Genomic DNA, 25,656 nt, shown 5'->3' with positions numbered 1-25,656 from the left:
ATCATGTCAGTTTCAATTATTTTGTTAATTTATTTCAAAATATCTGTCAGCAAGCATGTCTGTAACAATACAGACCCCCCTCCACCAAAAAGATTCTGATAATTATCTTTTTTGACAAATAAGATTCCTTACTAGGCATATTATTATAGAACTTTGTATAATTCATTTAAATTACAATACAGAACTGTATTTCCTGCACCTCTCAGAAGCAATGCAAAGGCTTGGGGGGGTCAGGGAAAATGGAGGGGCAGGGGAGAGGGAAGGAGCCTAGGAGTGAACCTGGAGGGTGTTGGGTGTGATGGATTTTTTGAGGGGTGGGATTGTTAGGGAGTTGGGAAACCTTCCCCATGTAGATCCTGCCTGACCTCAAGCCTCTCCCATTCAGTCAGACACGTCTGCCCCTGTCCTTGCACCTCCCATCCCATGGGTCCCTGACGCCCTCCCCCCAGTTACCAGATTTGCCTATTACTTTGGGGTATGCTCATTTATTTGGGTTACTTTTCTGAGAAAGGGGATTCTGTAATTTTATCAATGTGCTGCTTGTGTCACTTGTATTCTCATACGGAGCTCTACTTCTCCCTTCTGCAAGTCCCCTCCCAATGGAGCTCTCCTGCAGGACCTAGGTTTCCTAGGGCTGGGTTTCTCCAGCCCCAGAATTCAGTGTGGTTCTCTGTTCTCCATTCTGTATGAAAATTGAGATGTCTTTCTGTTCCACCTTTCATGTAGGGGCTAGGGAAGTCGTCTCTGCTCTCCATTCTGTATGCTAATGGAGATGTCTTAATCTTGTCACCCTTGTCAGTAGGGGTCTAGGTGTGTCTCTCAACACCCTTCATTGCTCTCTGCAAGTTCTTTTCCTCTGATGGGTTTTGATTTAAGCAGAGGGTGGGGGGTGGGGTGTCTTTCCTGAGTCAGGCTGGATACTGCACCCTGGTTCCCCAAGAACACAGAGGTGTCTGGTATCACTCCGTCCCCAGGCTCAACGCTGTCAGCTCACTAGCTCCTGAGCCCATTCCCCAGTCTGTCCCTCCCCACTAGCTATTCTGAACCCCAGTCTGTGACCCCCCCAGCAGGCCTGTGTTCCCCACTCTGTCCTAACCTGGTTCCGCGGGCAGAGTGCTGCGATCAACTTCTACTCCTGAGAGAATTCTGCAGCATTGGGCATAGAATTTTGTATTTTCCTCCATAAAATACATTTTGCCTAAGAAGTGCTGCAGTTCTGCCTTTTGGACCAACTTCTGTTAGTGATAGAGCAGTTTTTGAGCTACACAGAGCTCTTCTTCAGGTCTGGGAAAGGTACTTAGGCCTGGTCTACACTAGAGTAAAGTAAACCGAAGGCAGATTACACTGACTTAACTCTGTAAGTGTCTACACTAAAATGTTACTCTCACCGAAGTAACTCACCCATTACACCAACTTAATAATTCCACCTCCCTGAGAGGCATAGCACTTAGGTTGATGTAGTTAGGTTGACGCAGTGTCAGTCTAGACTCTGCATTACTTAGTCAACTTTACTGGCCTCGAGGAGGTGTCCCAGAATGCCCCACCGTGACTGCTTTGGTCACCGTTTTGAACCATGCTGTCCTCTGGTCAGATACATAGGAGCATGCCCTTCCCCTTTCAAAGGCCAGTGAATTTTTGACATTCCCTTTCCTGTTTGCTCAGTCTGGAGAGCTCACCTAGCAACTGTCCAGCTGACCATGCCAGTTCCACACTGCAGACATACTCGTCCCTGGAGTACACAGGAAGTGGTAGATCTCCTGGGTCTGTGGGGAGAAGAGGCTGTGCGTGCACACCTCTGATCCAGCCGTAGAAATATTGATATCGATGAGCAAATCGGTCAGGGCATGGGCAAGAAGGGCTTGTGATGCTCTGTACCTCAGGGGAACACCCAGCATCCCCATGTTAATCCTTGTAAAATGATTGTGTGGTATCCAATGCAAAGTTTGTCATGCTGGGTGTCTTCCGAAGGCTCATGATGCACTGAGAATTGTTATAGTGATGTTATAGTAACTGTTACATGAAATTATAACCTGTAACATTACTGTATGTAGTTATGAGGTTGAAAATGTGTCCTCATGGCTTAAAACAAGCCCAGGCAAAAACTCTCCAAGAGCAGAGGGGCAGTTCACACCTTGTCAGGGCAAGTACAGGACAAACCCAGCCCAGCCTCACAGGAACAAAGGACGCTGGCCTAGGCAGCAACAAAAGAATCTGTTGGACTCTCAAGTGAGTCACCCCATTCCTTTGGCGAGTATGGGACTGCGATGAGGTGATACTCACCTGACTCTGAAGGAGTGGGGGCAAAGCCAAGAGGGAAGAATGGACATGATAAAAGGGAGAGACGTTTGCCATGCTCTCTCTCTCCACCTACACCTACAGACATCACACCAAGTAACTGAAGCGTTGATCAAAGGGAAGAGAGCCTGGCTGAAGAGTAAGCAGCCAGCCTGTGGTGAGAAACATCAAAGTTTGTAAGGACACTGAAAGTGTTAAGATCAGCTTAGAATGTGTTTTGTTTTTATTTCATTTGACCAAATCTGACTATATATGCTTTGATTTATAATCACTTAAAATCTATCTTTATAGTTAATCTGTTTTATTCGACATGAAGCAGTGCATTTGAAGAAACTCCCCTTGGGATAACAAGCCTGGTACAAATCAATTTCTTTGTTAAATTGATGAACTCATATAAGCTTGCAGCGTCCAGTGTGCATAACTGGACACTACAAGATAGAGGCTCCTAGGGTTGTGTCTGGGACTGGAGATATTGGCTAGTATCATTCAGTTGCACAATCCAAGGAGCAGCTTACATGCCTAAGACTGTGAGTGAACAGCCCATAAGTGGGGATTCTCACAGCCGAGCAGGGTAAGACTGGCTCCCAGAGTCAAGGACTGGAGTGACAGACAACACTAGAGAGGAACATCACAGGGCTACATGAAGGACCCGCAGCAGCGCTGCATGAAAGTCAGGAGCTGCGGCAGGCATATCAAAATGCAAGGGAGGTTAACAGTCGTTCTGGTGCAGAACTGCAAACATGCTGCTTTTACAATGAGCTGCATGTCATACTCAGCAGGGACACATACCCCCAAGGATCCCATTGATACTTCGGAGGAGTCAGTCATAGGAAGCAAGTATAAGGGGAAAAACTCATAGACTCATAGACTGTAGAACTAGAAGGGACCTCGAGAGGTCATCGAGTCCAGTCCCCTGCCCTCATGGCAGGACCAAATACTGTCTAGACCATCCCTAATAGATATTTATCTAACCTACTCTTAAATATCTCCAGAGATGGAGATTCCACAACTTCCCTAGGCAATCTATTCCAGTGTTTAACTACCCTGACAGTTAGGAACTTTTTCCTAATGTCCAACCTAAATCTCCCTTGCTGCAGTTTAAGTCCATTGCTTCTTGTTCTATCATTGGAGGCTAAGGTGAACAAGTTTTCTCCCTCCTCCTGATGACACCCTTTTAGATACCTCAAAACTGCTATCATGTCCCCTCTCAGTCTTCTCTTTTCCAAACTAAACAAACCCAATTCCTTCAGCCTTCCTTCATAGGTCATGTTCTCAAGAACTTTAATCATTCTTATTGCTCTTCTCTGGACCTGCTCCCATTTTTCCACATCTTTCTTGAAATGCTGTGCCCAGAACTGGACACAATAATCCAGTTGAGGCCTAACCAGCGCAGAGTAAAGCGGAAGAATGACTTCTCGTGTCTTGTTTACAACACACCTGTTAATGCATCCCAGAATCACGTTTGCTTTTTTTGCAACAGTATCACACTGTTGACTCATATTAAATTTGTGGTCTACTATGACCCCTAGATCTCTTTCTGCCATACTCCTTCCTAGACAGTCTCTTCCCATTCTGTATGTGTGAAACTGATTGTTCCTTCCTAAGTGGAGCACTTTGCATTTATCTTTATTGAACTTCATCCTGTTTACCTCAGACCATTTCTCCAAATTGTCCAGATCATTTTGAATTTTGACCCTGTCCTCCAAAGCAGTTGCAATCCCTCCCAGTTTGGTATCGTCCGCAAACTTAATAAGCGTACTTTCTATGCCAACATCTAAATCGTTGATGAAGATATTGAACAGAGCCGGTCCCAAAACAGACCCCTGCGGAACCCCACTTGTTATACCTTTCCAGCAGGATTGGGAGCCATTAATAACTACTCTCTGAGTACGGTTATCCAGCCAGTTATGCACCCACCTTATAGTAGCCCCATCTAAATTGTACTTTCCTAGTTTATCTATAAGAATATCATGCGAGACCGTATCAAATGCCTTACTAAAGTCTAGGTATATCACATCCACCGCTTCTCCCTTATCCACAAGGCTCGTTATCCTATCAAAGAATGTTATCAGATTAGTTTGACACGATTTGTTCTTTACAAATCCATGCTGGCTATTCCCTATCACCTTACCATATATGGGCACTATATTTGCCCCCTTCCAGTCTTCTGGAATCTCCCGTCTCCCATGATTTCCCAAAGATAATAGCTAGAGGCTCAGATACCTCCTCTATTAACTCCTTGACTATTCTAGGATGCATTTCATCAGGTCCTGGTGACTTGCAGGCAACTAATTTTCTAAGTGATTTTTTACTTGCTCTTTTTTTATTTTGTCTTCTAAACCTACCCTCTTCCCGTAAGCATTCACTATATTAGACATTCCCTCAGACTTCTCAGTGAAGACCGAAACAAAGAAGTCATTAAGCATCTCTGCCATTTCCAAGTCTCCCGTTACTGTTTCCCCCTCCTCACTGAGCAGTGGGCCTACCCTGTTCTTGGTCTTCCTCTTGCTTCTAATGTATTGATAAAAAGTCTTCTTGTTTCCCTTTATTCCCATAGCTAGTTTGAGCTCATTTTGTGCCTTTGCCTTTCTAATCTTGCCTCTGCATTCCTGTGTTATTTGCCTATATTCATCCTTTGTGATCTGACCTAGTTTCCATTTTTTATATGACGCCTTTTTATTTTGTAGGTCACGCAAGATCTCGTGGTTAAGCCAACGTGGTCTTTTGCCACATTTTTTATCTTTCCTAACCATCGGAATAGCTTGCTTTTGGGCCCTTAATAGCGTCCCTTTGAAAAACTGCCAACTTTCCTCAGTTGTTTTTCCCGTCTTGATTCCCATGAGAACTTACCTATCAGCTCTCTGAGCTTACCAAAATCTGCCTTCCTGAAATCCATTGTCTCTATTTTGCTGTACTCCCTTCTACCCTTCCTTAGAATTGCAAACTCTATGATTTCATGATCACTTTCACCCAAGCTTCCTTCTACTTTCAAATTCTCAACAAGTTCCTCCTTATTTGTTAAAATCAAGTCTAGAACAGCTTCCCCCCGGTAGCTTTTTCATCTTTCTGCAATAAAAAGTTGTATGCAATGCAGTCCAGGAACTTATTGGATAGTCGGTGCCCCGCGGTGTTATTTTCCCAACATATATCTGGATAGTTGAAGTCTCCCATCACCACCAAATCTTGGGCTTTGGATGATTTTGTTAGTTGTTTGAAAAAAGCCTCATCCACCTCTTCCACCTGATTAGGTGGCCTGTAGTAGACTCCCAGCACGACATCACCCGTGTTTTTTACCCCTTTTAGCCTAACCCAGAGACTCTCAACACTTCCATCTCCTATGTCCATCTACCTCAGTCCAAGTGCGTACATTTTTAATATATAAGGCAACACCTCCTCCCTTTTTCCCGTCTATCCTTCCTGAGCAAACTATACCCATCCACACCAACATTCCAGTCGTGTGTATTATCCCACCAAGTTTCAGTAATGCCAACAATGTCATAGTTGTATTTATTTATTAGCACTTCCAGTTCTTCCTGCTTATTACCCATACTTCTTGCATTTGTATATAGGCATCTAAGATACTGGTTTGATCTTGCCTCCCAGCTTTGCCCTGACCCTCCTTTCTCTCTGCCATTATAGCCCGGGCTCCCTCCTGTTTCCAACCCATCTCCCAGGTCTTGTTCCCCACCTACCTGTGGGGTTTGCTCACCTGTCCCCGTCGAAACAAACAAACAATAGAAGACAGTTGGCACTTTTTCAAAGAGACATTATTAAGGGCACAAGAGCGAAAGATAGGAAGTATAGAAAGAGACCATCCTGGCTTAACCAGGAGATCTTCAATGATCTACAAATAAAAAGTCCTACAAAAAGTGGAGACTATATCAAATTACAAAGGATGAATATAAACAAATAACACAAGTATGTAGGGACAAAATTAGAAAGGCGAGCGCTACTTAGTGAGAGCACTTCCCCTCCTTCCACAACCCCCTGAAATCTGAACACAATGCAGGCATGACAAGCTTGGTGGAAGCAGGGCTGGAAGACACCAGCTGACTGCTTTGAGAAACGGGTAGAAATAGAAATCTAAAGAGAACTGAAACCTAACCCCTCCATCGGACTGAAAGCAAGGTCCTTTTGCTATTCATCCAGCCAAAGGGAGGATTATACTCTGTAATATGACTTTAACAATGGTTTTGTGGAGCTCCACATTTATTCTTGTCTACTCTCTAGCAAGTTTGCTCAGTTTGTCAGCCAAAGATTTTTTTTTAAATCTATGAAAGCCTACTCGGATCTGGAGCTAGGTGATAGGGCAGAGGGTCTCAGAGCCCAGGCTCCAGCCCCAGCCCAAATGTTTAGCTCAACAGTCCAAGCTGTACACCTGAGTTGGCTGAGACTCAGCACCGTGGCTTTTTTATTGCAGAGTAGACATATGAAAATCAACCTAGTGCATCACTAGAGTCCATACCCCCAAAACTGCCAGTTATATCTGTACACCACTTGTCCTCAAAATTACACCCTCTGCCACAGCTCTGCTGCAACAAGAACCTGAATAGAATATTGCATTCAGTGGGCTTGCACAGGTGTGAAGAAGCAGAATCTGAAGACACTAGAGGGCAAAGCCAGTTCTGTTGATGTGTGAACAATAATCCAGCTCCGGGTTCCAAAGCTGGACAGCTTCTGCAGTGCCAAAAGAGCAGTAAAACCTTACTCTCATTTACATATAAAAAGACTACATAGAAAACATTAAGATTGCAAATTGAAGCAATTGAAATGTAGACGTGCCAGATTTAAGCTTGTCAATTACAACCCAGCTCCAATCATGCTGGCCCCCTGCCCCCTTTTTTTTTGGTCACAGGACCCCTGCCTCATTTAGTACACTGGACAGATGTTGCTCAGATACTCAGTCAGGGTTGTGTACGGAAGGAAGCTATTGTCTGTAGGACCCCAGCCTTGTTTGTTGCAGAAGTTGGAAGGTGGGTAGTAGCAAATGAGGCAGGGGACTCAGTTAAAGCAGCTGAATGCTACCCTGGAAAATGATTCCATTCCCACCTCCACCAGATAGTTCTTCCTTGATACTGGGAAAGTCACTTAAACCAAACTTCTCCCCGAGGGTCACTGTGTGTTCCTCATGTTCTGGGTGCCCAACATTAGATACATGGGCCCTGCCAAGCACTCACTTTTGCTACTGAAGCCAGTGGTAGCTGTGAATACATAAAGTGCTAAAAAACACTAAGCACTCAGAAATAAAATCAGGTCCTGGGCATTCAAAGTTGGGCACTTAATAGTTCTGGCCTTAAACTCAGCCACAGTTCCCCATCTAAGTTCTTTAACACTCAGTAATCAGTGCCACGCAGGTGCTACAGTAATGAATGCCATAAAAAATGCCCATGGGAAAATTTCTTATTCTGTGCAGGGTTTGGATGGTGTACAGTAAATAAGCATGAGGTCCCACACTGAATGAGGATAAAAAAAAGTACTGATTAGGTACCCATACAGTGAGCATCATTCACTGAATGAGGCAGGGAACCTGTGGAAAAAAATATAAAATGGTCATGTAAATAGTTATGATGATGCATAAGCACAAGGGGGCTGAAACAAAGTTTACGTAGGCACCTTAATTCTGGCATTTCCTAAATATTAGTGCTTTATTTTTGCAACCTTATTTTTATTTTAAAGTAGGAAATTATTATTTTTAAAGAGAGGAAAAAAAGTTCAACGTGATGAACTGTGTAGTGAGCTCCACATGGTAATCAGCAGGTACACACACCAGTCCCCAACCTCTCTCCATTCACTGGGTTTTGGAACCCATGTCCCTTGTCTAGCGAGTGAAAATGAAAATGTGTCAGTCTGCACTGCTTTGGATCATTATCAAGCAGAACCCATCATCAGAATGGAAGCATGTCCTCTGGAATGGTGGCCAAAGCACAGAAGGGGCATACAAATGTTTAGCATATCTGCCATGTAAACACCTTACAACGCTGGCTGCAAAAGTGACATGCAAATGCCTGTTCTCACTTTCAGGTGACATTGTAAATAAGCAGGCAGCAGTATCTCCCATCAATGTAAACAAACTTCTTTGTCTGAGCGAGTGGCAGAATAAGTAGGATCGAATGGACTTGTAGGCTCTAAAGTTTTACGTTGTTTGTTTTGTTTTTGAATACAGGTGGTTTTTGTTTTTGTTTTTTTTTTAAACATATTTCTAGATTTGTAAGTTCAACTTTCATGATAAAGCACCACAGTACTCGTATGAGGTGAATTGAAAAACACCTTTTTAAAGTGCAAATATCTGTAATAAAAAATATAAAGTGGGCATTGTACACATTGTATTGTGTTGGAATTGAAAATAATATTTGAAAATGTAGTAAACATCCAAAAATATTTAAAATGAATAGCATTGTATTGTTTAATGTGATTAATTGCAGTTAATTCTTTTAATCACTTGAAGCCCTAATTGTAACTTTTACAGCTGGAAACATAGCGTTAAGGGTCTCTCCATGCACACCCGCAGAAAGGCTCAGCCAGGTAAGGAGAAGGAAGACAACATAGGATGACATGTTCTAAGAGATCCTGCGAGCCTCTGATGCTATGGATACCAAGCAGAGGGCTTGGAGGATCATGCTCACAGACAGAATGGACAGAGATAGTGCATGCAAGAGAAAAGTGCAGGAAATGGAGAGTGACATGCAGCAGGAGATGAAAGTGTTTCTCAAGCAGCAAACAGACATCCTGAGACTCTTACTAACCTTTAAGCTCAACAGATCCATGCTCGCCTCCCTTTGTGGCCAGAGAACTGCATTCTGGGACCTCCCTACATCCACCCCACATTCCACACAGTGTGCAGGGCTGATGCAATACCCCTACCACTCTACCCCAGCGAGAGAGTATAAACAATCACAGCAGCATGTACACTGATCTGTGAGACAGGGTTGGTGAATGTGTTTAAAGGGGAAAGAACAAAGATTATTTTCCCTGTATTTATAAAGTTTCATTCAGTTACAAATACAGTAGAACCTCAGAGTTACAAACTGCCCAGTCAACCACACACCTCATCCGGAACTGGAAGTACACAATCATGCAGCACCAGAGACCAAAGAAAAAGCAAGTATGGTACTTTGTTAAACAAACTATTTAAAAAAAAAAAAAAAGGAAAGCAGCATTTTTCTTTTGCATAGTAAAGTTTCAAAGCTGTATTAAGTCAATGTTCAGTTGTAAACTTTTGAAAGAACATACATAACATTTTGTTCAGCGTTACAAACATTTTGAGAGTTATTCAGAACCTCGATTCCCAATGTGTTCATAACTGAGGTTCTTCTGTATATCTGTTTGCATGTGTTTGGAATAAAAGTCTATTTATGGAAACTTAATTCACTTTTATTAGTTCACAACACAGTGGTTTGGGCTGACATTCACAGATATTAGCAATAGGTGCATTTGCAATGTTATACTACTACAAAAAATAAAACCACAACCAATGACAGGCACCCAACACACACCACACATTACTGTGGCTCATTATTAAAATGGTCTTTCAAAGCCTCCCTGAGTTGTATAGCTCCCTGCTGAGCTCTTCTTAGAGACTCTACCCTGGCACAAACTTCTCTCCCTCTGCTTTACAGATATTATGAAGCACACAGCAGGCAGCTATAGCCATAGCGGTATTTTTTTCACTGATGTCTAGTCTCATGAATAGACAATGCCAGTAGCCTTTCAAGCGGCCAAAGGCACATTCAACAGTCATTCTGCACCTGCAGAGCCTGTTGTTGAAGTGCTCCTTGAAGCTGTCAAGGTGGCCGACATAAGGCTTCATGAGCCATGGGAGCACGAGGTAGGCTGGATCTCTCAGGATCACTACTGAAATTTCCCCAGCCCCAGTAATCCTCTGGTCTGGACAAAAAGTCTCTGCTTGCAGCTTTCTGAACAACCCTGTGTTCTTAAAGACGTGTGCGTCATGCACCTTCTCTGACATTCCTGCATTGATGTTGGTAAGATGTCCCTGGTGGTCCACCAGCGCTTGCAATACCACACAAAAGTAGCCCCTTCTGTTGATGTACTCTGCGGCACAGTTGTCTGGTCCCAAGATAGATGGTACGTACATCCTTATCACCCCACCACATTTGGGAAACCCCTTTGCTGCAAAAACAGCATGTAGTGGATGGTGACTGCCTTACTCCATCCTCTCTGCTCATAAGCACCAGACAACTGCAGCACCTCCATGAACATGTTTGCTCTACTCCTCCTTATCTGAGAGAGGTGATCAGCCAGTGTGTGGGAGACCATTAAGGGCACATCTGCAGCGGCTAACAAAACAATAGAGGTGTTATTGTCAGTGCACTTATACCCTTGATCCAAACAAGCAACAAGAGCCCCTGTCTCTCTTTCCCTTGGTGCACGCCTGAGGTTAACCGAGGCTGCAAGGGTCCAGCTGCAGACTGGGGGTATGGCTACACTTACACCTGTACAGCGCTGGGAGTTAAGCTGTCTTCGTACAGCTGTGTAGGGAAAGCGCTGCAGTGTGGCCACACTGACAGCTACCAGTGCTGCAGTGTGGCCACATTTGCAGTGCTGTTGGGAGTGGTGCATTATGGGCAGCTATTCCACAGAGCACCTAGTCCCATTTTGGAGCTGTGGGTTGTGGGAAGGAGACGGAAGGGTGCGGGTCACTCTGCTTCCTGTCCCAACACCCCATGACGCATCGCTTCACATCCCAGCAGTCACTGTTTTTCCGTCCATGTTTGGCGCCATTGTGAGTCTCCCAACGGTTTCTGTGCAGCGCGATTTCTGTGGGAAATGGAGCCCGAACTGCTGAGGACTTTGCTGATGAGCGTCACCAGCACATCACGCTTGGCAGTTGAGCTATTCCTTCAGCTCCAAAGTGACAGTGAGGAGTCTGACAATATCGAGTCGTCTGACGTGTATGACACTAAATTGCTGCTGGCATTCATGGAAATGCTCAGCGCTGTGGAACGCCGCTTTTGGACTCGGGAAACAAGCACTGAGTGGTGGGATCACATTGTCATGGAAATCTGGGATGACAATCAGTAGCTGCAGAACTTTCGGATGAGAAAAGCCACTTTCATGGGAATGTGTGCTAAGCTCGCCCCCACGCTGCGGCGCAAGGACACGAGGTTGAGAGCTGCCCTGCCAGTGAAGAAGTGGGTGGCTATTGCAATCTGGAAGCTGGCAACTCCAGACAGCTACCGATCGGTCGCGAACCAGTTTGGAGTGGGAAAGTCGACCACTGGAATCGTGTTGACGCAAGTTTGCAGGGATATTAATCGCATCCTGCTAAGAAAAACCGTGACTCTGGGGAACGTGCAGGACATTCTGGATGGCTTTGCACAAATGGGTTTCTCTAACTGTGGAGGGGTGATAGATGGGATGCATATTCCTATTCTGGCACCACTCCACCTAGCATCCGAGTATATTAATCGGACGGGGGATTTCTCTATGGTTCTCCAGGCGCTTGTGGATCACCGTGGGCATTTCATTGACATTAACACAGGCTGGCCTGGAAAGGTGCATGATGCATGCATCTTTCAGAACACTGGCCTGTTCAGGAAGCTGCAGGCCGGGACTTTTCTCCCAGACCGGAAGATCACAGTAGCGGACGTCGAAATGCCCATTGTGATCCTTGGAGACCCCGCTTACCCGTTAATGCCTTGGCTCATGAAACCATATACAGGGAAGCTTGACAGGAGCAAGGACCGGTTGAACTACAGGCTAAGCCGGTGCCGAATGACTGTGGAGTGTGCTTTTGGGCGTTTAAAAGGGCGCTGGAGATCTCTGTATGGGAAGTTAGACTTGAGGGAAAGCAGCATCCCTGCGGTTATATCCACGTGCTGTACCCTCCATAATATTTGTGAAGGGAAGGGTGAAACATTCAGTCAGGAATGCACCTCCGAGGTTTAACGCCTGGAGGCTGAATTTGCACAGCCAGAGAGCAGGGCTACTAGAAAGGCCCAGCACAGAGCTACAATGATTAGGGATGCCTTGAGGGAGGAATTTGAGGCTGAAAACCAACAGTAATGTTTGGTGCCTTGCACGGGAGTGAAGTGCAGTAGTTACAATGTTAGTAGGAATCTGTTTTTCCTGAAATGATTTGCAGTGCCTGTTTTCTTTCCTAGGCTAAGGTATCCTTGTACTTTCTGCAATAATAAAGACTGTTTTCAAAGCCAAGAATTCATTTATTGAAAAGAAAATAACTTTCTTGACAGACACACAACATTTTGGGAACCTAAAAGGGCGGGGGGGCGTGAACTGTACAGTCACAGGTTTGAATATGTCCTGTCTGGAGTGCTGTGCAATGACTGCTGCACTTCAGGATGAAAATACTGCATGGTGATGGGGGTTGAGTGCAGAGGGTAAGGGTCGTAGTTCTCAGGGCTGGTTCATGAACGTACAGGTGTTGGGGGCAGCTGGTGGTGGTAAGAACCTGGATGCTGGGGAAGGGGGTTTGTAGCTGACACTGGGGCACAAGGGAAAGAGCTTTGGGACGGGGGGTTGCGAGGGGCGGCACGGTAGTGCTCTGCCTGCAGGGCTACGAGTGACTGGATAGAGTTCGCTTGCCGCGCCAGGATGCTTATCAGTTGTTTTGTGCTTTTCTTCTAAGCCGCTGTGTTTCTCTGGCGGAGCCTGCTTTCCCTTGCCCTCCAGTCCTGCAGTTTTTTACTCTCTCTGGCAGAGTGATCCATAACTGCTTTCAGCATGTCTTCTTTGCTTTTTCGTGGCTTCTTCCCGAGGTTTTGTAGCCTCTGAGCAGTTGATGATACGGGCAGTCGAGCAGTCAAGGACACTTTTCGAAAGGCAAAAATGGCAACAGTTAACAGAGCTGCATTGTTTATAATCTCACCCAGTTATTCCCACACAATGGAGTTTACAGTCTTCACTTAAGCATACTTTTCCCATACCAAACAGAGCACACATAACCCACAGGAGCCACGAAATAGTGAGTAAGGGGGACTGATTGCTTCAGGGATGTGCAGGGGTTTCTGTGCGTTGGGGAAAGCAAACTGCTGCAGGCGGCATCTACACTGAATAGTCTCCCAACATTTTCCACAGGAGTTAATCCTGGAAGCTATCTCGCTGCTGTGGGTCACCTGGGAAGAGCGGGAGGAGCTTCTACAGCAATGCGGATTCTGCCCTGGTCCGTATGCAGCTTGCCTGTGTGCAGCAATGGTCCCCCCACCCCTCGCGGCACAGTGGCTGAAACGTGTTAGCCTGACTGGGACAAGGACCACAGTGGTTCTCCCTATAAACTTGCGCAAGCGCATTGTCCAAGCTCTGGCTGAAACGTTTGAAGAGATTACCGAGGCCGATTACCACGACGTGCTAGACCACATCAATGGGCTATTCTACATCTAGGCATGCATGTGTAAGCAGAGTCAGGATGAGCGCTACCCTGACATCTGATGGTGAATTGTAGAGTGTGGAAAGAATTTTAAGAATTTGCATTGGCATCCACCCCCCTACTTAGCATAACCCCACAGCAGCTTGGGATGGGACTGCTTTGTGACAGAAATGACTCAATCTCAGTTGGGTGGTACTTGCTGAACATGGGACATTGGTTCCAAAACCCCATGAATTGAGAGAGGCTGGGGACGGGTGTGTGTACCTGATTGTATAGGCCTCTTTTGAGGGCCTGGAACACCAATTGCACATCCTCCTCTCTCCAATGTTAAAGAGTAGAGCTAATTTTTTATTCTATTAGAAGTCCATCTAGAGACTGCTGAGCTGAATTCATGTTGGGCCAATGGTGCACCAGGACCAGGGCTCCCCTACTAAGAGCTGAAATCACTGAAAGAACTGAATTGAGATCATAGAGTGCTGTGTTAACTAGTGGGGGAGCCTGAAGACCTATTGTTAAGTGGCTAGCAGAGAAGAGCAGTTTGCAGCATTTTGGAGCAGCCCATGGAACAGTGAGCGGACTGAAGCAGTTTGCAGGGACAGCTGGAGGAGCGGCACAGCTGGTGTGGTGGAGCTGGTCGTGGTGAAGGCTCCAGAACTCAATGGAGAGGCGGAGCAGTTGGCCCTGGCCCACATAAGGTGCCCCTTAACCCCCTGTGTGGACTTCCCCCCCCCCCCTTTCCACCCAGGCTGGGGGGGGGGGTAACACTGCAGATAAACTCTCGAATTTTGGGGTGGCACTGACCAGAGACTTTGGGGTTGTTGGACTTTGGGGTGATTGGACTTAAGACCCTAAGGGGAAAAGGACATTGACAAACATACCTGGGGTTGGGGTTTGTTTGTTTGTTTATGGTTTGTGTTATAATCCTCTTTGTGGTGTTTCTCCAACGTGATGCCGCATTGTTTCCTTCTTTTATTAAAAAGATTTTGCTACACTCAGACTCCGTGCTTGCGAGAGGGGAAGTATTGCCTCCCACAGGCGCCCAGGGGGGTGTGGTATGTAAGTGTCCCAGGTCACTGGCTGGGGGCTCGAGCCGGTTATGCATTGTGTTACTGAAACGGAACCCCTGGGTACTGAACCCGGCCTTTGTTGCTGCCAACTCAGAGGGGCAAAAGGGTTACACATGCATGCAGCCCTAACCCTCCCTCCTCTCCCGAAACATTTCCATCCTGAAAATAAAAGCCACTTACCGGGAACCTGCTCCTCTGCTTTTCCTTCACCAAGTACCGGCTGCTGTGACTGGCTACCTTCCTCCTGGCTTGAGAAGAGCTCCTGGCTGCATGCCTCCTGGGTGTCTCCCTCCCCCCAGTACCCTCACTCTCGGTTTCCTCCCCCTCCCCCTCCTACTCTCCCTCACCGCTCTGAAGTATCCATCATGGTCGTCAGATTGGCAGTGGGGTCACCCCCAATTATCGCGTTCAGCACCTTGTAAAAACGGCAGGTCATGGAGGCAGCACCAGAGCGGTGGTTTCCCTCGCGGGCTTTGCAATAGGCACTCCGCAGCTCCTTCACTTTAACCCTGCACTGCATCGCGTCCCGGTCATGGCCCCTTTCCAGCATGGCCCTTGAGATCTGCCCACGGGTATCGTAATTCCTAGTGCTGGACCGCAGCTGGGACTGCACAGCTTCTTCATCCCAAACACTGATGAGGTCCAGCAACTCGCCATTGCTCCATGCTGGGCCTCGTTTGGCACGTGGAGGCATGGTCACCTGGAAAGATTATGATTGCACTCCACACCTGGCTAAGCAAACAGGAAGGGGATTTTTAAAATTCCCGGGGCATTTAAAGGACGGGTCACCTGAGGCCAGGGCAGTAGAGTTTGAACTGATGAGCAGAGTGGCTGAACAGGCATTCTGGGATACCTTCGAATACTCTGGAGGCCAATTACAGCACTTTTGGTGGCCACACTGGCGGAGCAGCGCTGCATCACCAGCGCTGCAATCGTTATTCCCCAGGCAGAGCAGGAGCACAGCCAGCACTGCAGCCAGGGAGATGCAGCGCTGTATGTGCCTTGCAAGTGTGGACAGTAAGTTGCAGCGCTGTAAACCCACCCCATTGCTACAACTCTCCAGTGTAGCCATACCCTGGGACTGTATGCTGCTGCCCTGTGTGCTTCTATCCTGCCTGCTGAGGTAATTACTGAGTGGCCTCCACAGGGGAAGAAACAAAGCAGCCCTCTCAAAAAATCTTCAGCAGAGGATTGCAGATTACCTCCAGGAAACTTTCCAAGAGATCTCTATGGAAGATTCATGGGATATCCCATTGTGCATAAACAAACTTTTCTGCAGGGCCCCCCTGCCTAGCTGTACAGGAGAATGAGAAGCAGATAACTGTTTCTGTGCTGGTTTTTTCACTACCTCTTGTAGCCCAATTAAAAAAGCAGTACGTGAGCAGATGTGTCCCTGCAGTACTGAAGCACAGTGCTTACCAGAACTTCCCTCCCCTGCATCCGGCTTGCCAGGGTTGGCCTGCTGGGACAGGCTAGACAGCTCAGGACTCAAAAGGAGATCCTGATTCTCCATGCCACGGGGTCTCCCTGTTGCCTGTCTCTCATTCTCCTCCGCCTCCATTTCTTCATCCAACATGTCGTCCTCTGTGTTCACTCTGGTGACCAGCAACTCCAGCCCTGAAGTACCCACAGGGCTCTTGAGGGTGGAGGTAAGGTTGCTGCCAACGATGGCACGCAGGTCCCTGTAGAAGCAGCATGTTTACAGCTCCGCACCAGAGTGTCTATTTGCCTTCCGGTATGCCTGCCTCAGCAACTTGATTTTGACACTGCACTGCAGCGTGTCGCAGCTGCAGCCCTTCTCCACCATGCTCCAAGCGATCCTGCCATAGATATCCAAGTTCTGCGGCTAGAGCGGAGCTGCGGTTGCACATCCTCCTCTCCTCACAGACCCAGGAGATCCACCATCTCCCGTGTACTCCAGGCAGAAGCACATTTTCTGCATGGAGCCAGCAGTCAATTGGGCAGTTGCTAGGTGAGCTCTCCATGCCCAGCAAACAGGAAGAGCAATTTCAAAACTTCCTGGGGCTTTAAAGGGGATGGGATGTTCTACCTGGCTACAGAGCAGTGGAGTTGAAAACGGTGACCAGCATTGCAGGACAGCTCCTGGAAGCCACTTAAGGCAACATAAGCAATGTCTAAACGGACACTGCCTTAGTCTAACTAGGTTGCAAAAAGCTCTGCCTCTCCTCCAGGTCGGTGTAGCAGGAGAGTTAAAGCGGCAGGAAGAGCACTGCGGTGGGTACACCTCCACAGTTAGGTCGCCATAAGCTGCCTTACGTCAACTTAACTTTGTAGTGTAGATATGCCCTAATTTTTTAACTTGTGATTTTTGTCAAGCTGAAATTCAAATTCAATTAAAATGCACAAAACCCAGCAATTTAGTTTTATTTAACTAATAAGAAAGTCTCTTATGTATCTGGCACATTTAAGAAGGAATGTTCATCAAAACATGTTTTGCATTTAAGACTATATGATTAATTAAACAAAGTATCATCTGTAGTTAATAAATTGAACTGATCGTGATGACCAGAAACATCCTTCAAGATTTTAGAACTATTAGATCTCCTCTCAAAGCTGTTTTTTTACTCATAGATTGGAAGAAGAAACAAGCTTTCCAGCTTTTTCAACTTCCACTGGCCTCTTTGAATGAATTATAGTCATCAACTGAAAATATTCTCTCCACACTTGCAGAAAAGTCTACTACTGTTAAAAGCTGGTTTAGCACTTCAGCTAATTCTAGTTCAAGAGTTTAGCCAGTGACTTGCACCAGTTCAGCAATTTGATTTTCTTTAAAATTTAACAAACACATATTGCTTAATTTTTTTTAAATTTACTATAATAATTTTTTAAAGTTTACAATAAATTAAGGGCTTACCATAATCATAATTTCAAATTTAATTTTAAATATTCAAATTAAAAAAATCTGATTTAAATACCCCCCTCTTTTAAAAAAAAAAAAAAAAAGCAATTTTTATCCACCCTGGACAAGAGAAAGGCACATCTCTAGCCCAGGGTTTTCGCATGCCAAATTCCAAAGACCTGCTGCTCACAATGAAGGGTTTAGTGTTTCCTCAAAAAGAGACCACAAAAATCTTTCATAATGGTTAAGTTTAGGAAGCCTAAATCAAGGGGTCACTATTAGCAACAATAAAATAAAAACAACACAGCATTTTACATATTCAAAACACTGCTAACACTTTAACCTAGGAGTCAGGAAAGAAAACTTAGCAAAGAAAATTTTAGGCTAAATTTCAGGAAAAAAATCCTGAATCATTTAACAGGTTGTAGAAATATCTCCTCATTAAAGCCACATCATTTAGAGTATTTAAAACCTGACTGAATAAAACACCACACCACTTACTGTAGGAAATGATCTTTAAATTGCAACAAAATTAATGAAAATAAAACCCAAGCTGGCAAACAAAAGCAATCAAGCATCAGATCAGATAATTAAGTCTGACATTGAATATCTAGCTCAACAAACCCAAGCTCTGTTGAACTATCAAGTGGAGCAAATTCAAAAGGTGGAGACCCTCTACCATGGACAACCTCCCACTGGCTCCAGAGAACAACTGTATCCCAAATGATTTCCATTGCTGTGATGGAGTATAGGACAAGAGGTCTCTCAGACAACTTGAGCCCAGATCATTCAAGGTTTAAAAATCCTGACAAGCCTGATCTGGACCTGGAAGCATGTCAAAGATGTTGTGGCACAGAGGTGCCTGGGGCAGCCCTCACCGGAAATACCAAGGTCAGGGAAAGCTGCAAAGGGAGAGCAGATACTCCCAAGACTGGCGGGTAACATTGAAGTTAAACTCCCCAACCAGTCACAAACTGCGCTTCTTGTAACCAGAAGTGTCCCCCACCCCCGTTTGCTCTTTAAGGTGTGGGCTGAACTGTATCCTGTTAACGCCATTACAAAGCTACGAGCCGAGGAAAGCCTCAATGATGTTACATGCTTGCTTAAAGCTGCATAGCTCTATATAATCAGTTGTATTCATGCTTATGAACATGTAATCGATTGATGTAAGGAATGAGTGAGATAGTGAGAATGAGTAACAGCCAATGGCAAAACAAAGAGGCAAATATCTCCTTTTATGGAACCATGATATTATCTTGGTGAAGGTATAAATCTCAAGACAGGTGGCCAGTTCAGGGGTACCAACAAGGAAACGTAAGAGCATGCTAAACTCGGGACTGGACCAGAAGCAGCAGAGCCTTCTCGCGGATCTGGAGAGACTTTGGGACTTTCATCGCCTCAAAAGCACTAAGAATTCAGGGACAGCAATGGGCCAAATAGGCCTGCCAGAGACCTGCAAAGCATATTGGCAAGAAGCAGGCAAAACCCATTCAATTAGCATGGACACTGATCAGACTCTCTCCTCTAGCTACTATCACCAACATCATAGTGATGATATTTCAGCCCAGTATGTTACACTAGTTCCCCTGGTAGCTTCATATACACATTGATCAGGAGGGGCATCAAGAACTCTCTGTGCAAGAGCCTTGGAAAGGAGCAGCAGTTGCCCAATACTATCCTCTGTATCTTGTACAGAGGGAGGAACCAACCACTGAAGGGTCATTTTGTCTATCCCTACAAGACCCTACAGGAGGGTAAAAACCTCAGTGGTGAATGGCATTAAAAAGCAGAAATAATTAGTAGAATCAGCTGGGCATCATTACTTGAGATCAACTGTCAATACAATAAGTCTCTCTTCCATTCTGAGATCTGAAGCCAGATGGATAGGAATCCTGCAAACCAAAACCCACCACCACCTTTTCAATCTTCCATTTAAACAAAATATTCAAGGCTGTGATATAGTTGGTGAATTTCCAGAGCAAGTCAAATGCTGTTTGTAAGACTATGGACAGCCTGTTGCCCTCAACATGAAAACCATTAACAGTTTCTTGTAATAATGGGTCTAAAGTCTTGTCACTGACTTTAATCAGCCATGGAAGACATTCTTCTAGTACACAGATAATTGTCATTGCTGTCTGAGAGTATGTCTACATTGCAACTAAACACCTACAGCTGGCCCATGTCAGCTGACTCAGGCTCACAGGGCTCAGGCTGTGGGGCTTTTTAACTGTGATGTAGATGTTTGATCTGAGACTGGAGTCCGGGCTCTGGGACCCTGCAAAGTGCAGAGGCAAAAGCCATAGCCACAAACTCCTGCTGATCCTCCAGAGTCTTAGGGTATGGCTACACTTGAAATTTCAAAGCGCTGCCAAGTGTGAGTGTAGTCGGAGGGCCAGCGCTGGGAGACAGCTCTCCCAGCGCTGCACGTAAACCACATCCCTTACGGGTGTAGCTTGCAGCGCTGGGAGCAGCGTTCCCAGCACTGCGGCACTGATTACACTGAGGCTTTAGAGCGCTGTATCTTGCAGCACTCAGGGAGGTGTTTTTTCACACCCCGAGCGTGAAAGTTGTAGCGCTGTAAAGTGCCAGGGTAGTCAAGGCCTTACATTTGCACTGGTTATTCCACTGGAGCAAACCAAGCCATCGCAGGACTAACAGGATCCGCCAGCTTGTTTTAGTAATACACAAAAGGCCAAGCATCTTATCCATTACCAGAATACAGGTGGCAATTGTCTTATTAGCAACTGACTGTATGTTAAACAGCATGTGTGGAAGGTTCGGGTCTCTGCATGCCATTGCCTGGTACTCCCAAAATGAAGTCATTAGCAAGATCAGTGGGACATTCCACAAGTGAGATTAGCAAGCACCACACATTGAAAATCTCCTGCCAGGACTGTGGCTAAGATAACAACTGCAGGCACCTTGCTGCATGGGAGGATCCTCTACCATGGCCACTCCTCCAGCACTCACTGCTGTCAGCACTAATCAGAAGTGGACAGCAGAGCAAAAACTAAGCGCAGGAAATCTCATGCTCATAGTACCATGATGTTGGGGGGGGGGCAGTTTGGCATTTGTATAACAAAATTTGGTTTACTGACACAGTTAAACTGAAGAGGGCATAACAACAGAGTAGGCTCCTGATGTGTCTAACAAGGAGCTGGGATTAGACTCTGCTCCTCAATGTCCTTGACTATCACCACCTCTATTGCTACTTTAAGGAGATAGGAGGACAATTACAATTACAACACTGCTAGCTGTTGGAAAGTGTGCTCTCAGATCCACTGGCCAAAACCCACAGGTACTATACCACGAACTAAGAAGGTGCTGTGCGCACGGCCCAGACTTTGGCCTTTAAGTCTTAAGTTTAGTGTTGACTTAGTCAAGAGCTTCTTTAGACTGCGCTGAGTGTAATTTAATAGCTGGAGAATACGATGTCAAGCATTTTTCTAGTAGTGCACTTGAACACCAGTTCTGTGTCCCTTCTTCTCGCTCTCCTTCACAAATTGCTCACTTGCAGTCGGATCTATAACCGCTGCAGGTAAGTATAAGTGCTCAAAGGGGACTTGTTTTAAATCAAAACACCACTCTCATGTAGGATAATGAAAGAGGAGGGAAGAGAGTCCAACTTCAGTTTTGTCAGATTGCTTGTAAATGCTCCAGCTTAACCGTCTCTACAAACATGCTGCAGTTCCCCAGCAGCGTGCACATGCCCAGTGGCTCTAGCTGCAATTCCGAACTTTAAACAATGGAGTGCTCACACTCAGTACAGGACTTTCAGAAGGTAAATATAGTCGTTAAAAACATCACTTTTCTAACACAAGGCATCGCAAATGCTATGTTTGAAATTTAATATTCCTGCTGTTATGAGTTATGAACCAATAAAGGAGTAAGATATTAGGAAAAGATCTGTTTTCTCATTAACAACTTTCAAACACTATAGTAATTTACCTCACATTTTATATGGTGATTGCTGCAATTCAAGAAGAACTCTGTTCAAATTAAGAACCATAAGACACATGACCACTTGAAAAACATTGACAGCATATCACATCTTTACCTTCATTCGGTTGGGGAAATGCACAGCAAAATAAGAGTAGTGTTTTCCCCGGCATCCAGCTCCAATAATCAGAACAGTTACACAAGAAGGCATCTCTGTTTGGTCATCTACCTGGAACTAGAAATAAGACAATGTTTTAGAATCATCTAGGTTAAAAAAACCTCACCAATATTAGGTGTATTTATTTTTACTGTGGTTAAGTAAGGCTTATGTCAGCACTATCTGACGTAAACATTAGAGCATGAATTCTCAGGCATGTCCTCCCCTCCATCCCCCAGATGCTTCCTTTTCCCTTCTCACTCAACGCACATTTTGTTTCCTTCTTCCTCAGGTAAGCTGAACTTCAAGGTCACAAAGTTATACACTTAAAAGTCAAGAAGTACCAAATTGAAGTTATGCATGGAACCTATATTCTGTCCCTTCATATGCATGTGTTAGGATAGTCTTTAATGTTATCCTCAATGCCTAGCCGATTTAGAAACTTACATCTCTCATTTTGACAGTAAGATTCAAAAATGAGATTTAGATACCTAAACTAGCTAGGAATTGCAATGCTGAGCATGCCAACTCCTAAACACCGTGAAATTTCTGAGCCTAAATGCCTCAGCCAAGGTCACATTGGAAGACTGTGTGAGAGCAGAAAACCGAACCCGGACCTCCTACGCCCTAGGCAAATCCCTACCTTCCAGGCCACACTTCCTCCTAGCCATGCCAAAGCCCAGGCAACTTCTACCTCAGTCACAGGGCTGGCAGCCCTCCTGCCACAACCTCCCTGGGGCGGAGAAGAGCCCCTCCCTCCGTCACACAGCCCATATCCCCTTCCCCCACAACCTCCTCAGGGGGCAGAGACTCAGCCCCACTCTCAGGAAGAGCTCTGGCAACCCCTTCCCCTCACGACCTCCATGGGGGGAGCAGACACCCCCCCCCCATGACATCCATGCTGGGGAGACCCGCCCCCAGCCCCGGGGCCGCCAGCCCCCCCCCTGGTGGAAGGGGGAGTGGGGCAGAGACCCGCCCCCAGGCCTGGGGCCGTCACCTCTATGGGGAAGGGGAGGGGACCGAGACCCGCCCCCAGGCACGGGGCCACCATACACCCCCCCGGTAGAAGGGGGAGGGGGGGTAGGGACTCGCCCCCAGGCCTGGGGCTGCCACTCCCCCAGGGGAAGGAGAAGAGGGGGGGCAGAGACCCGCCCCCAGGCCGCCATCCTCCCCGGGGGAAGGAGGAGGGGGCAGAGACTCACTCCCAGGCCCGGGGTTGCCACCCCCCCCCGGGGGAAGGAGGAGGGGGCAGAGACTCGCCCGCAGGCCCGGGGCCGCCACCCACCCCCCCGGGGGAAGGAAGCGGGGGACCGAGACCCGCCCCCGGGGGACGGAGAAGGGGGGGACAGAGACCCGCCCCCAAGCCCGGGGCCGCCAGCCTCCCCGGGGGAAGGAGAAGGGGGGGCAGAGACTCGCCCCCGGGGGAATGAGAAGGGGGGGGCAGCGACCCGCGGCGCTGGGAGCGGGCCGCGCTCTCGGCGCTCACGAGACTCACCCGCCGCTGGCGCCGCGCGGACTCGGGGCCCGGCCGGCGGGAGGCCATCTTGTGTTCGCAGAGCCGGGGGTGTGTGGGTGAGGAGATCGGCGCGGCTCTGAGCTCGGCGCGGCGCTGACTCGCTCCGAGCAGCGCTGTCGGAAACAGGCCCGAGGCTCACAGCCAAGCCGATCCGAGAGGAAAGGGACTGGGAGCCCCGCCCAGGCATCTTCATTCAGCTGCGAGCCTTCTCCTGGCAGCCCGGAGTCCTTCCGCCAACACTAGGCAATTAGGGGACATTGGAAGTCGATCCATTTCCTAAGCATCACCGGTAATTCCCCACCCAGATTAACGTAAGGCACCTGCCTGTTTCCCATCACTCTCAGGTGATTGGCAGTGCCTTTCACAGGGGGGTTACTAAATGTTAACATGGCCTTGTGGTCTCCGACTCAATAGTGACAGACAGGAACTGTCTGGTTACATGGTTAGCATCAGACGAGATATGGGTACACACCTGCAATTAGTATTACCTCTCCTTTCTAACCATACAGCTTTGCATTTCAAAGTTCTAGCCTATCTACCATGCAATGGCCTTAATTACTATTCACACACCTTTCCAACATCCCTCCAATGGGTGACTCTGGGTCAGGTATCCTGCAGGATGCTTAAAGCTTTCTGGCCATACATTACACTTTGTATAAGATTCGTTGCAATTATATAACAGTGGTAACAACAATGATTTGCATGGGCATATGTTAATTAGATAACGTTACACCCCTAACACGAGATTGGTGTAGAAGGGAGTAAATAGAGCTCTTGATACACCTTAAGTACCTTCCAATTTTGACATGAGCTGTGTTTACACTGAATTCTCTATAGGCCAAACTAGTCATTCCTGCTCTGGTCCAAGTTAAAAACAGTCTGTACTTTGTGAAACACTTCAGTGATTTCAGGCTTTGGACTATGTGCTGACTTAACATAGCCATTAATGTTCTTCAGGGAGCATGTTCTTACTCTGGCATTCAGCCAGGAAGGCTGTGAGCTATTGTGTTTCCCTTTTTTGCACAGCAGTCCAAGCTTGTACTGGTTTTTCTGCAGTGGAAAGTTTTAGGCATGTGGATAGGCATTAGCTGAGAAACCTCAACATTATTAGGCTTTCTAATGCAAAGGGTGTTCTTACTTAACCAAACAGCATCCATATAAGGGTTTCTATTACAGTTTGTTTCCATGTACCATTTCAGCATGTTTGAGGATTTTCCCACAAATCATACACATTACACATTTTTACAGTTTTTGGCCTCAGTAACACATTAGTCACAAGAGGTTTCCAACACATACACAACAGTGCAGCATGTGTGTAATCTACTGCTACAAGTGGCTGTTGGTTGAAGAATTCATTCCAAATCATGTAGCAAATTCCTTGTGCAGCTTATGCATTAGCTCCTCCACTGACTACAGCTGCAAACCAGGTTCTTTGCTGCATGGCACTGACTGAAGGGATGCACATTCCTCCAGACCTTGTCAAGGATAGGTTTATAGTTTGTGCTTCCGATAACTTAGACTTACTTCTGTGATGATACAGCAGATGGTGAAGGTATTAACCAAGGCTGTCAGTCTACAAGCTCCACTCAAGAACAGACTAAAGCTGTGCTCGAATGCAAAGAAGAAAGTCAGAATGAAGGTGGAAGGGACTATTACAGAGCTAATCACAGACATGGCATTGTTTGCCTGTCTCGTGATTGTGTCCAGATCTCAGCATGATGTTGATTCAGTGGTCCCCAACCTTTTTAGTCTGGCAGGTGCTGCACAATGAACCACTGAGGACCGTGGCCAGCAGACGAGCATCCGCCGAGAAGTGGCAACGTCAATAGGCGTCACTGCCGAAATGCTGCCAAGCAGCAACATCCAGAGGCGTCGCCGCCGAAAATCAGTGGCATTTTGGCGGCAACACCTCTGGATGATGCTGCTTCTTGTAATTTCGGTGGATGTTCGTCCGCCGGACAGTACGCGGGCACACATAGATGCCCTGGCAGGTGCCATGGTGCCCGCGGGTACCATGTTGGGGACCCCTGTGTTGATTTATATGAGACTTAGGGAACGTACAAGTGTTCTGGGGTATTACAATTGCTGTTTGAATGGAACAGAACAACGCATACGTGCCAGGCAAAAAGCAAACTAGTGCACATCTTCCATCATCTTCCTAAGTCAGCACCTACTGACGTGACCAGTATCTTATGCCAGTAGAGGCCTTTCATCATAGCAATCATAGGCTGAATTATGGCTGAGGTCAAGCTCTTGACAAATCAGAAACTATAAACACATGCCGAGATTTGGCTGAACACTTTATGATGTGGCTATGAAGAAAATACTGGACCTATGATGAAGTCCACCTTGTGTTTGACATGAATGCCGAGGAATCAATTAAAAATATTACCAGAAAGAAGAGACTCCATGATATCACAGCTGTCCAATACAAAATCACTGACTCTATGAACATCTCCAATGTCACAAAGAAGA

General features: G+C 46.4%; 1 protein-coding gene across 12 annotated transcripts in view; it reads right to left on the bottom strand.

The window, feature by feature from the left end:
- LOC127030140 (uncharacterized) overlaps nucleotides 1-23,262 on the bottom strand; it is a 76,868-nt gene extending 53,606 nt beyond the window's left edge. For 7 of the 12 annotated variants that reach the window (XR_007768309.1, XR_007768311.1, XR_007768308.1 and 4 more), the window contains exons 1-2: nucleotides 23,161-23,262; nucleotides 21,627-21,737 (exon numbers count right to left, since the gene is read on the bottom strand). Coding sequence is in view for 6 of the 12 variants with exons in the window: in XM_050916174.1 (XP_050772131.1) it covers nucleotides 21,627-21,737; nucleotides 23,161-23,208 (159 nt within the window). In the remaining 6 variants the exon portion in view is untranslated. Of the gene's footprint in view, nucleotides 1-16,128; nucleotides 16,392-21,626; nucleotides 21,738-21,935; nucleotides 22,506-23,160 lie in introns of those variants that run through there. The other 5 variants (XM_050916177.1, XM_050916178.1, XM_050916179.1 and 2 more) reach the window with 5 other exon arrangements.
- Between the last annotated feature and the right edge of the window lie 2,394 nt (nucleotides 23,263-25,656).

The sequence above is a fragment of the Gopherus flavomarginatus genome, chromosome 10 (genome assembly GCF_025201925.1).
Source record: "Gopherus flavomarginatus isolate rGopFla2 chromosome 10, rGopFla2.mat.asm, whole genome shotgun sequence".
In the NCBI taxonomy this organism is placed as follows: domain Eukaryota; kingdom Metazoa; phylum Chordata; order Testudines; family Testudinidae; genus Gopherus; species Gopherus flavomarginatus.
The sequence above is the reverse complement of the archived record's forward strand: the minus strand, read 5'-3'. Positions and strand labels throughout refer to the sequence as shown.